The sequence below is a fragment of the Pseudorasbora parva genome, chromosome 7 (genome assembly GCF_024679245.1).
Source record: "Pseudorasbora parva isolate DD20220531a chromosome 7, ASM2467924v1, whole genome shotgun sequence".
In the NCBI taxonomy this organism is placed as follows: Eukaryota; Metazoa; Chordata; class Actinopteri; order Cypriniformes; family Gobionidae; genus Pseudorasbora; species Pseudorasbora parva.
The window spans coordinates 39541809-39553987 of NC_090178.1; the positions used below are offsets into that span (position 1 = coordinate 39541809).

The following is a 12179-nucleotide window of genomic DNA, read 5'->3' on the forward strand; positions in this document are numbered from 1 at the left end:
AGTGCCCGGCGTGATCTTAATATGCGCATAGGGAGTCTCTCGCAATGCTCGCAGCCGACCCCCTCGAGAGCTAACTGGGCATGTTCGAGCCCCAAACACATCACACATTAGGACGTGTGTATCCCTACCCGTGATGTAACGTGGGCAGGGAGGAACACAACACCTATACTGACTATTTCTTTCTTTTTTTTTTTTTTTTTTGAACACACACACAATAAATGGACATACAATTCACACAGAGCGCTTGTGAAGACACAGAAGCTAGTGACTGTTTGGTCCGGGCATGCTTTATAGCTTCCTGGTCGATGACGTCACCCGCCCGTGACGTATCGTCCCGCTATTGGACTGATTACACAAGTGCTTCATGACATGGCACGCAGAGGCGTCCCCTAGCGTTTCGACGCAGCTCGAAGTTCCCTCGAGATAGGGAATTGTTGTTTTTTTTATATGAATGATTGATTGAATGAATGTTCACTGACGACGGTCAACGAAACATCGATCCTCCAAAGGCTGAATGCGTGGCCGAAACAGAACAATTTAAATGGCTAGCTTATTATTTTTTATGCAAGTTATTTGTAAATTAAACGAACTGCTGTCTATTGTTCATTTTCGTTAACTTCAAACGTAGGCTAAATTAAAGAGAAGTGGTTTATCTATAGCCTAGCTATTGTTTATTTTTGTAATGCACGTTATAATTTGTAGCTACATTAAATGTTTTGTAGCAAAGTTCGATATAATAAGGAAGGAAGAGGACAAGGGGTCGGCTGGACGGTTGATGCTTTCTCTTTATTTTCTCAATATTTGTCAGCACACACACATTCAAGTGTGGAATCTCATAACACGATCTCTCGATCACTTCCGGGTCGGCACTTCCGGCTTCCGGTACTCAGTCTCAATACATGGGGGGGGGTTCGCATCAACCGTCCGGGTTCTCTCCCTCCTTGATCTCCGGTTCCACTGCTGTTTTATCCCCTCTCCGCGCTCATTACTAGAACAAGAGACAGGTGTTATTAATCTGCTTCCAACCCACTCACGTACCGCTTGTCCCGCGGCTCTCTCTCCCGCTGCAGACCTCGCTGAACCACGCCCCCCTTGCCACATACCCCCACCGCCCGACTCAGGCCGGGGAGCCGTCCGGCCTGCAGCCCCCCCCCCCCCCCCATTTCTGGAGAGGAAGTCGGCCACAGCCATCTGAGCACCCGGCCTGTGGACCACCTGGAACTTAAAAGGCTGAAGAGCTAGATACCAACGGGTGATCCGCGCGTTGGTATCCTTCATGCGGTGGAGCCACTGGAGAGGAGCGTGGTCCGAACAGAGGGTGAACTCCCGCCCCAGAAGGTAGTAGCGGAGGGTGAGAACGGCCCACCTGATGGCAAGGCACTCTTTTTCGATGGTGCTGTACTTAGCCTCTCTCTTCGAGAGCTTACGGCTAATGTACAGCACCGGCCGCTCTCCCCCCTCCACCTCCTGGGCCAGGACTGCGCCCAGCCCCCTGTCCGACGCGTCAGTCTGCAACAGAAAAGGGAGAGAAAAGTCAGGGGAGTGTAAAAGCGGCCCGCCACATAGAGCAGCCTTAACTCGGGTGAAGGCCTGCTGGCACGGCTCCGTCCATTGGACCGTATCTGGTAGCCCCTTTTTAGTAAGGTCAGTCAGAGGGCTGGTGAGGTCCGAATAATTTGGTATAAACCGTCTATAATATCCCGCCAGCCCCAAGAACTGCCTTACCTCCTTTTTGGTCTTGGGTCTCGGACAGGTTGCAATTGCGGCGGTCTTATCAATTTGGGGACGCACCTGCCCATGACCCAAGTGGAAGCCCAGATACCTTACCTCCACCCGCCCAATTGCACACTTCTTCGGATTGGCCGTGAGCCCCGCTCCCCTCAGCGACCTCAAGACCGCCCTGACATGCTGCATATGCCGCTGCCAATCGTGACTGTAAATCACGATGTCGTCCAGGTAGGCAGCAGCATATGCGGCATGGGGACGCAAAATCCTGTCCATGAGGCGCTGAAAGGTAGCGGGTGCCCCGAACAAACCGAAGGGAAGTGTGACGAATTGGTGCAATCCGAACGGCGTGGTGAAGGCTGTTTTTTCTTTGGACAATGGAGACAAGGGGATCTGCCAATAGCCCTTCGTTAAGTCCAACGTCGAATAAAATCGAGCCGTGCCGAGCCGATCAAGCAACTCGTCAACCCGCGGCATTGGATACGCGTCGAATTTCGACACTGCGTTCACCTTGCGGTAGTCCACACAGAACCTGACCGAGCCGTCGGTTTTAGGGACCAAAACGATCGGGCTCGCCCAGTCACTGTTGGACTCCTCTATTACTCCCATATCGAGCATTGCCCCTAATTCTTCCTGAACTACTTTTTTTTTGTGTTCAGGTAAACGATACGGCCGGCTGCGAACTACCACGCCCGGCTCGGTCTCGATATGGTGCTGAATTAAGTCGGTACGGCCCGGTAGGGGCGAGAACACGTCGGCGAATTCCGCCTGTAGTTTTGAGAGATCAGTGAGTTGGGACGGTGAGAGGTGATCTCCCCCAGGGGCCAGTGCGACCGATTGTGCTTTGATGCTCGCCTCTGGCCCGAGATCATCCTCTCCCCCGATCACCGTCGCCAACAACACTGATTCGACCTCATTCCATTTCTTCAGGAGATTAAGGTGATAAATTTGCCGTGCTCCGTTCCTATCGGACCGTATCACTTCATAATCGAGGTCTCCAACCTGTCGAGCGACCTCAAACGGCCCCTGCCATTTCGACATTAATTTAGAGCTCGATGTCGGGAGTAATACAAGCACTTTCTCTCCCGGTGTGAATTTGCGTAGTCTCGTACCCCTGTTATACGACCGGCTTTGGCGGTCCTGGGCTTGCAACAAATTCTCCCTAGATAGCCGCCCCAAGGTGTGGAGTTTTGTTCGCAAGTCCAGCACATATTGAATTTCGTTTTTGGCCAAAGAAGGCCCCTCCTCCCAAGTTTCTCGTAGTACGTCCAGCACCCCACGGGGCTGTCGTCCGTAGAGAAGCTCGAAGGGGGAAAACCCCGTGGAGGCTTGCGGGACCTCTCGCACAGCGAATAAGAGGGGTTCTAACCACCGATCCCAATTTTTGGCGTCTTCCTGTACGAATTTACGGATCATGGATTTAAGAGTGCGATTAAATCGTTCGACCAAGCCGTCTGTTTGTGGGTGATAGACGCTTGTCCGAATCGATTTGATGCCCAATAACCCGTATAATTCGCTTAACGTGCGTGACATAAACGCCGTGCCTTGATCAGTGAGGATTTCCTTCGGAATCCCCACTCGGGAGATTAAACGGAAGAGTGCGTCCGCAACACTCTTCGCCGAGATGTTGCGGAGAGCCACTGCCTCCGGGTATCGTGTTGCGTAGTCCACGATAACTAGCGCAAAACGATGCCCTCGTGCGGATCGCTCTAATGGCCCAATGAGGTCCATCGCAATTCTCTCGAAGGGGACCTGCATTAATGGAAGGGGGCGCAATGGCGCTTTTGGGGAGGCCAGAGGATTCACCAACTGACATTCAGGACAAGACGCGCACCACCTGCGCACATTGTCGTGAATGCCTGGCCAAAAAAATCGGGTCATTAAACGATTCAGCGTGGCCGCCTGTCCCAGGTGGCCCGCCATCGGGTTCGAGTGAGCCGCCTGGAAAAGCATTTCCCGGCGGCTCTTTGGTACTAACAACTGGGTTGTATCCACTTTTGTCTGAGCGTCTTGGGTCACTCGATACAACCTATCCTTAATTATGGCAAAATAAGGATACGTGACGGGCAAGGCAGGTTGAAGGGACTGGCCGTCGATAGTGCGGACCTGTTGGAAAGCATGTTTTAGGGTATCGTCTTGAGACTGCTCCAGAGGGAAGTCATCGCGGTCCGAGAGAATCAGTCTCTCGACCCCGCTCGGTTCCTCTGAAGCAGTTCCCGAGGGTCCCGTATCAGTCTCACCAACCTGCACTCGCACCGCCCCGTTCCTAGCCTTGTTCCCCCAAGCGGCATCCGCACATATCGACCCCAATAACGCCGGAAAGGCGGGCCAATTTGTCCCCAGAATTAGCGGATGCCGGAGGTGGGGACTAACCGCCACCTCAACACTATGATTTTCTCCCCTAAACTGTATCGTGACTGGGACAACCGGATATTCCACCACATCCCCGTGCACACACCGCACCTTAACCATGCGGCTTGTATCCAATGCCCCAGGCTGCATCAGGCTTTGATGGATCGAGGTTTGGTTACAGCCTGAATCCACCAAAGCCTGATATGTACCCCCCTTGATACTCACAGGAACTTGGTACTCTCCTGCTTGATCAGGGGTGGCCCGCTGAACGTCCGGGACCCGGATCATTGTCCCGATGTCCATCATTGGACATCGGTCCACAAAATGGTCCGGGTCGCCCCACCGCCAGCAGGCCAGCCCAGGCCTGCCCGCCGCCCCTGCGGCGGGGAGTGGGTTGGAATATGAGCGCGGAGGGGGGGTGGAACCGGAACCGTTATCCCCGCCCGACCCCAGCAGCCCCGCCCCCCTGGGCGGGGCCCTCGAACTCCCGTACTGCCCTGGGCCCATTCCACCCCGACCTCTGGGGGGAATGCGAGGGGGCCCTGGAGGGCGGGACCTAGGGAGAGGGACAGGGTGAGAAGGAGAGACAGAGGGGGGAGAGAGAGAGGGAGAGGTTAGTCGGGGTTCGCCGACCCCTGGGCACGCCACCAGATGGTCCTCCGCCAGGTTGATGGCCGTCGTCAGCGACGTGGGCCGGTGGCACTGGACCCACTCGGCGGTCTTCTTGGGTAGCCGAGTGATGAACTGCTCCAGTACCACCAGATCGACGATGTGGTCCACGTCGCTTCCACCGGCCAATAGCCATTTGCGGCAGGCGTCCCGGAGCTGGTGGGCCATCGCGAAGGGCCGGCCGGTCTCCCCCCACTCTAGCGAGCGGAAACGCTGACGGTGCTGTTCGGGGGTCCGACCGACCTGCTGGATGATGGCCCTCTTCAGATCTTCGTAATCCAGGAGGTTCGCCACCGGCAGTTGTTGGGCGGCCGCCTGGGCTTCTCCGGTGAGCAGTGGAATAAGGCGCACCGGCCACTGTGCCCGGGGCCACCCGCAGGCCTCCGCCGCTTTTTGGAATAAGTCAATGAAGGCCTCGGGATCGTCCTGTGGCCCCATCTTGTGTAGGGGCACGTGGACCGGTGCGCTGGCGAGCCCGGCGGCTTCGGTGCGAACCTCCCGGTCTATCCAGCTCCGGAACCTCTCGCGGTCCTCTTGCTGGCCGCGGACGATGGCCTCGAATCGACGCTCCTGGTCCGCCCGCAGCTCCAGCATGGACTGATGTTGTTCCTGGTGGAGGGCCGCGAGAGAGGTGATAATGTCCGCAAACGGCGTGGCGGAGGGCGTTGGAGTAGTCATGGCGGCGGCGCGGTCCTACTTCCTTCCCGGGTTTCGGCACCACTGTAGCAAAGTTCGATATAATAAGGAAGGAAGAGGACAAGGGGTCGGCTGGACGGTTGATGCTTTCTCTTTATTTTCTCAATATTTGTCAGCACACACACATTCAAGTGTGGAATCTCATAACACGATCTCTCGATCACTTCCGGGTCGGCACTTCCGGCTTCCGGTACTCAGTCTCAATACATGGGGGGGGGTTCGCATCAACCGTCCGGGTTCTCTCCCTCCTTGATCTCCGGTTCCACTGCTGTTTTATCCCCTCTCCGCGCTCATTACTAGAACAAGAGACAGGTGTTATTAATCTGCTTCCAACCCACTCACGTACCGCTTGTCCCGCGGCTCTCTCTCCCGCTGCAGACCTCGCTGAACCACGCCCCCCTTGCCACATGTTTATACATATATTTTCTTGTCATGTAATTTAAAATGTGTAAATGAAAATAAATTGGTCTATTAGCCTACGCAGGCTTTTTACAACTATAGCCTATTTATAGACCAATAAAATAACTTAAGTTTAACATTAGAAACAACAAATTTTTATTATCAGCCAAACCAGAAGAAAACACTTTTCAACACTTTCATTGCGCTGAGCGGGAGAAGCTGGAGCTGGACCGGGATGGGGAATAATGCACAATAGAGACTCTGGTAAGGCTTGAGCGGGACATCATCTTCTGGGATGAGTGCATATATTTCCACTGTCCGCAGCTTTGCGGGGCCGAATCGGTCGACGGCTGGCATGGCATGCCATAAAAAATGCATCTGAGATGATGAGTTGAATAAAAATAAGTAGGCCTACTTAAAAAAAAAAAAACTTGGACGTATATAGGCTAAATGTTTAAAATATATTGTAACAGTTACATTTAACATAAGAAATAAACTGTTAAATAATATTTGCAATTTGACAATATTTAACCGGCTACAGATTTACATGCTTATGGTCCAGCCCATCGTCGCAGGCTTTGAAGCATGTCAAAACCCAATAGAAAGCTCAAAAAAAGTATATATATATATATATATATATATATATATATATATATATATATATATATATATATATATATATAAGTTGTAGTATATGCTCCATTTCTCTTTTTAAAATCTCCTCACGAACGTCCGCTGTCAGTTGTCAGAACCTGCTAGTCCATTAACGGCGCTTTGGTTCATTGTTGCCAAGTCTGGAATGGGGTTGCATTTAGGCTTCTGTTGCTTTGGGGTGTTTGTAGCCTATAGTCCACAGGTTAAGTTGTCTTTACTTAAGCAATATTTCTACTTCCCGCGCCCCGCATATTGGGATATTTTGGTCCATTCTGGCCGTGATTCCGATACTTTTGAATAACAATTGGAGGGGTTTTATTATTCAGACCTGGCAACCCTGTCTCTCGGTTCGCCCTTCGTGCACTTCGTGCACTCTGAAGGCGTGGCCTGGTCTGGCCTTCGAAGTGCATGGCCTTCGAAGTGCGCACCCTTCACTTTGGGACACAGCTATAGTGTGGGCACACCCTTTTTCTATTGCCTGTGTATTAATAAAGTATTTTACTCTGCCTGTATTAACCTATGCACACACAACTCACACAAACACACAACTTTGTGTTCAACTATTCAGTAGTTCTTTGGGTTAGTGATGAGTGAATGCCCTGATTGTAAATAAATTATTGTGAGTGCAGTGCTTATGGGACTGGAATTGTGGAACAGCAAACTGCAACAGGGATGGGAAAAGCTTTCCCTAATACAGTCTAGTCTTATAATAATATTATTAATAATAATAATAGCAATAATATATATAATAATAACACTAGGCCTACTACTAAAATATGAGGCGCCGTACAAGCCATAATTCATTCTGGTACTCTCACACACATACATTCTCATTTCACATACATATATATATGTTGATCTGTAATTTACAGCTTTGTCCCCGTTATGATGAAATCACAGGACCGGATACCAGTTGCCATGTCAAAAAGCTCTTTTATTGTCATATGTATCAGGCATAGGAGAGAAACTTGTCGTCATGCCAGCTGCATGTTTCCCTGTTTCCGTTTCTCTGTTTCTCTGGGGCAGTGCATTTACAGTGAGCATTATATACCACTGACAAAAGGATTTGCAATTCCTTACAAGGTAGCAAAACTTGCATCCTATGGTTAAAATAGAATGTATACTTCATGCGTACACATGTGTTCCATCAGTCAATGATACGTCACTAATACCACGTGTTACATGTATGCATTCCTGTATGGGCAAAATTATCTCTTCCTCCCCTGTGTCTGCCATATGATACCAATGTATGTTCATGCAGTATATACATAACTCTCTCATGCATTTAAACTTCACAAACACATTATACATCCATTTATGAATAAAATAATAATAAAATAATAAAATATCCATTTATGAATGAAATAATATTAAAATAATAAAATAATATTCAAATAATAAATTTCCAGTCTACAATATATATATAGTCTGCTCTCACACACATACAAAATAGGCTATATATATATATACATATATTATAATTACGTAGTATAGGTATTACAACTAGGCTAATTTACTCTAATAATCTACTGAACTATGTATAATTTACTCTAATAATCTACTAAACTAAGTGTAATGTAATATAATATATAATGCAGCTATGATATATAATGATATCACTACTACATACAACCAACACCTCAACACCAATGCAAATGGCTACTGCAAACCCCACAAGAGCCGCGAGGTTTCGAACCACTTTTATCCGAAAGCGATCCTCAGAATGAAGCAATGACGTATTCAACAGAAAACGCGGCCTCGTTTGTCATCGTCACGTGATTTTCACGGAAACGATACAAGCCTCGATTCGGGGCTTCATCTGGAACGTCCCTTTTTGCTCGACACAAGCTCCGGAGCCTCGCTTCAGATGTCCCATCCCTATCTGCCAGTGCCCTGCAATCCTTCTTCATTAACTGTGCTGTTATAAGCTTCTGAGACATTACTGTTCTGATCTACCTTGTGTGTTGAGAGTAATAAATCTTTATTATTCGCTATTGGATCCTCCTGTTCTTTTCTACCAGCGTGCACATGACACCAGGGGCCTGTTCTATTCTTTTGGGGAGATTTAAAAAGTAAAAATAGTATAGCATCCTTGTTACGTACGCTGTACGTATTTGGTATGTGGGTGTGTGTCTGTCTCTTTTAGATTGAGGGGATCCCCGTTGCAGACGTCAGCGTTGGAGATCTCTGCCGCTCCATCCAATCAGGGTTGGTCCTGTGCTTTAAAAGCCGGATCTTCCTCCAAATCGGGGGCTGGAGGTTTAGCTTCCTGCCCCGTGTCATGCTGCGGCGTAGTACTTGAGAATGAGGCTTTTGTCTCTCAGTAAACGTTCTTTGTAATCGTGTGGGTTCCTAATAATGTCGCATGTTCTGTTTCTTTCAGTAGTCGTCTATGGCGGTGAGGCTGGGAAGGAGAGCACAGGAAAAGCAGGTCGTAAGACATACATTGCGCACCACGCAGGACGTTTGTTTGTTGCTGTATTACACACACTAGGTTAAGAGAGAGTGCCGTATTTTGTATGTTTTGTTTTGTTTAGTTAGTGTAGTTTAGTTTAGTTTGGGCCTCATTGACGCTGAAGACTTTTTATTTCTACATTTTGCTTTGATAGTTAGTTTAGTGGTTATACTTAGTTAGTTGTTTTTGTTTTGTTAATTTCTTTGATTTGGCCTCTACTCGTGTTTCCCTTCCCACCTCGGTTTGAGCATTGTTTATGTTTTTTTTTGTGTGTTTTTTATGTATGTTTGTTTGTAAATATTATTGACACCTTATCCATTTATATTGCACTGAGCAATAAACCTTTTTTTGTAAAGGTAGTTGTTTTGTCCTCTCCATTTATTGACCTTCCTCCAATATATGCTTGCACAGCTGGTAATATGTTGCATTCCCGTTTAACTCTAGACAATAACAACTGAGGGATGTAACAATCCTTCAGGAGAATAGTACAAGAAAGCAAGGGTATTGATGGTAATATTGGTAATAAATAACCCGAGCAAACACATTGGTATGATATCTGTCTTGCAGTAAGTAATTTACTTTAATGAGTGGAGAAAGAATTGATTTCAGTATGATAAAACCTTTATTATTTGGATACTAAACAGTAAGCATTGTGTGTGTTTGCGTGTATACTAGATGGCGAATATGATCCTGCCTGAGGATGAGAACTTCCTCCTTATCTTTCGTAGAGAGGCTCTGTTAGATAACAGTGTGGAGTTTATGAAGGTAATCTTTCACTTCACCTAATTACACTCCTATTTCATATTTCCGTTTAAAAAAGTTTCCACATTTTCCATGATAGATCTGGAGGAAACATGATGCTGACAGCAGTGGTTACATATCAGCTATGGAACTCAAGGTAAAAGCCATAAAAACATGACTAATGAGGAGATGTATAATATAGGCGTAATTTGCGGGTGGGATATGTCCCAAACAATTTTCAAGGCGATATGGCCCTGCTCCAAATAGCACCCTAAACACTTGCGGTCTTCTCAGTCTGGAAGAAGTCTGCTGCGGAGCTTGCATACCGCCAACAAGCTCCTTTTGAAACATAAAATGACAAATGGGACACCTTATGGTCTCATGGACTTAACGGACAAGTGCACACAGCAGCCATTGTAAGTCCACAAGACTGAAAGTACATATAAAGTGTGCCATTTGGGACAGGGCTATTGTCCCCACCATTTTTGAAAAAATCTTGCTGCACGAATATACCTAATTTACAATTCTTATCATAATTTCATAAACATATTTAAATAATTTATTTTACCTTCTCTTTTGTTTTAGTTTAGTCATAACTATGTCATAAAAATGCCTATTTTTCATAACAGGGTTTCTTGAAGGACCTGTTTGAGCAGCACAAAAAGAATATTTCATCAAACAAGTTGGATGAATACACAGATGCCATGGTAACATTGCTGTTTTCAATTCTGCACCATTTAATTTAGTTGTATTAACCTAAATATCTAATCTGTTCATATGTATCCATGCTTCTCAAATGGACGTCATGTTTCATGTTAGTCTTGTTTTCTGTGTTTTGATTCCTAGTTTAAATAATTTGATGTGAAAAATAATACACATGCCTAAAAAGAATGTTAAACAGTTACTAGTAGAACTGTTTTCACTTCGGGGTAGTTTCTCTCAAGCATTGTTTGGATTACAATTACACATATTGATTAAATCACATTAACATTTTAAACTTAGCTTGGCACATTCAGCATACTCTCTTTTCTTTTTTAATACTAAAATAATGCATATTTAGTACATGATAAATTCATTGACAATCAGTGATGGAAATAACGGTGTTATAGATAAACGGCATTACTAATGGCGTTAATTCTTTCAGTAATGAGTAATTAAACGAATTACTGTTTCCCCCATTACTCTGTTACCGTTATTGAGAATAAAATGCAGCGTTACTATAATTTAGAAAGTAAAAATGCAGTATGTTTCCTGTGGTGGGTAGGTTTAGAGGCAGGGGCAGTGTAAGGGTGTGTGTGTGTGTGTGTGTGTGTGAGAGAGAGAGAGAGAGAGAGAGAGAGAGAGAGAGAGAGAGAGAGAGAGAGAGAGAGAGAGAGAGAGAGAGAGAGAGAGAGAGAGAGAGAGAGAGAGAGTGCGTGTTGGGGGTTGGTTGTTGTACACATAACTGATAATGATAGGTGGGTGGGAGACAAAAACAACTGATGGTAATTCATGATTGGCTAGTGGTAGACACACACCCACACCCACACAAACACACATTTTGCATTATGCAACTTTCCGTCGTATTCAAAACAAATGCGTAGTTTGATGACGCAAAGTTTGACCGCAGCATCTTTGGATATGTGGTCTTCACCTCACAGCCGGTGGAAAATAGGACTTGGGCAGAAATCACATTCATGCATGCCGTTACTGTAGTGTGAAGCAGAGCAGGACCGAGTGTTGTGGAGCTAAGCATGGCCGCATGAGCGATTGTTACACAAATACCTGCCTTACATGCACCGGGACTTTTATCATGACGGGACGGGACACATTTGCCGGGCGCCTGCACTATTTCCGCTCTTCTGGTTATGATGATGAGGTAATGCAGCTCTGTTTATCATATTAGATATATTTAAGTGTGTTGAAAATTATGTTATGACATTACTCCGTGCGTTCACTTGTTCACACTGCTAAGAGTAAAGCGCTCCTGCCGAATAAAACCCAAAACCGAGGGTAGCGCAGATATGACGCAATTGACAGGCGATTTCCTCGGAGGCTATGCTGAAATGTCCCGGTCCTTAGTTAAAATAGCAATTTTGTCACAATTTACTAATAGTTGGAAACATTTGGGATATTGTAGGTACTCAACTGAACAAAATATATAACACTGGCCTAGTGGTTTTTGGATATTTTACTGCTAAAATACTACATAGTGCACCTTTAAGTCCACTTTAAAAGAAATAATTTACAGGGATATAAACATTATCGGTGCAGTTTAACACATGTACAGAATCATGGCCCAGTGGCATACACAGATCTTCACAAAAGCACATCTCTCAAGTGTTATTGGTATAAGGTACAACGTCTCCTCCATATATCGCGGATGCCTATAGCAGACAGGTGACAACACTTAACTAGCTTTTTGGCCCTCTTTTTGGCATTCCAAGTTGCTGAAGCCCTCTTACCACCAGTCTATGAGTGTGTCCCACACTGCCGAATATGTAGTCTG

The 12179-nt window shown here is 46.5% G+C and overlaps 1 protein-coding gene across 2 annotated transcripts in view; it reads left to right on the forward strand.

The window, feature by feature from the left end:
* Window positions 1-12179, forward strand: part of LOC137083874 (secretagogin) — a 165394-nt gene that overhangs the window by 77295 nt on the left and 75920 nt on the right. For both annotated transcript variants that reach the window (XM_067449823.1, XM_067449824.1), the window contains 3 exons: window positions 9626-9715; window positions 9792-9848; window positions 10321-10398. In XM_067449823.1, coding sequence (XP_067305924.1) covers window positions 9626-9715; window positions 9792-9848; window positions 10321-10398 — 225 coding nt within the window. The remainder of the gene's footprint in view (window positions 1-9625; window positions 9716-9791; window positions 9849-10320; window positions 10399-12179) is intronic.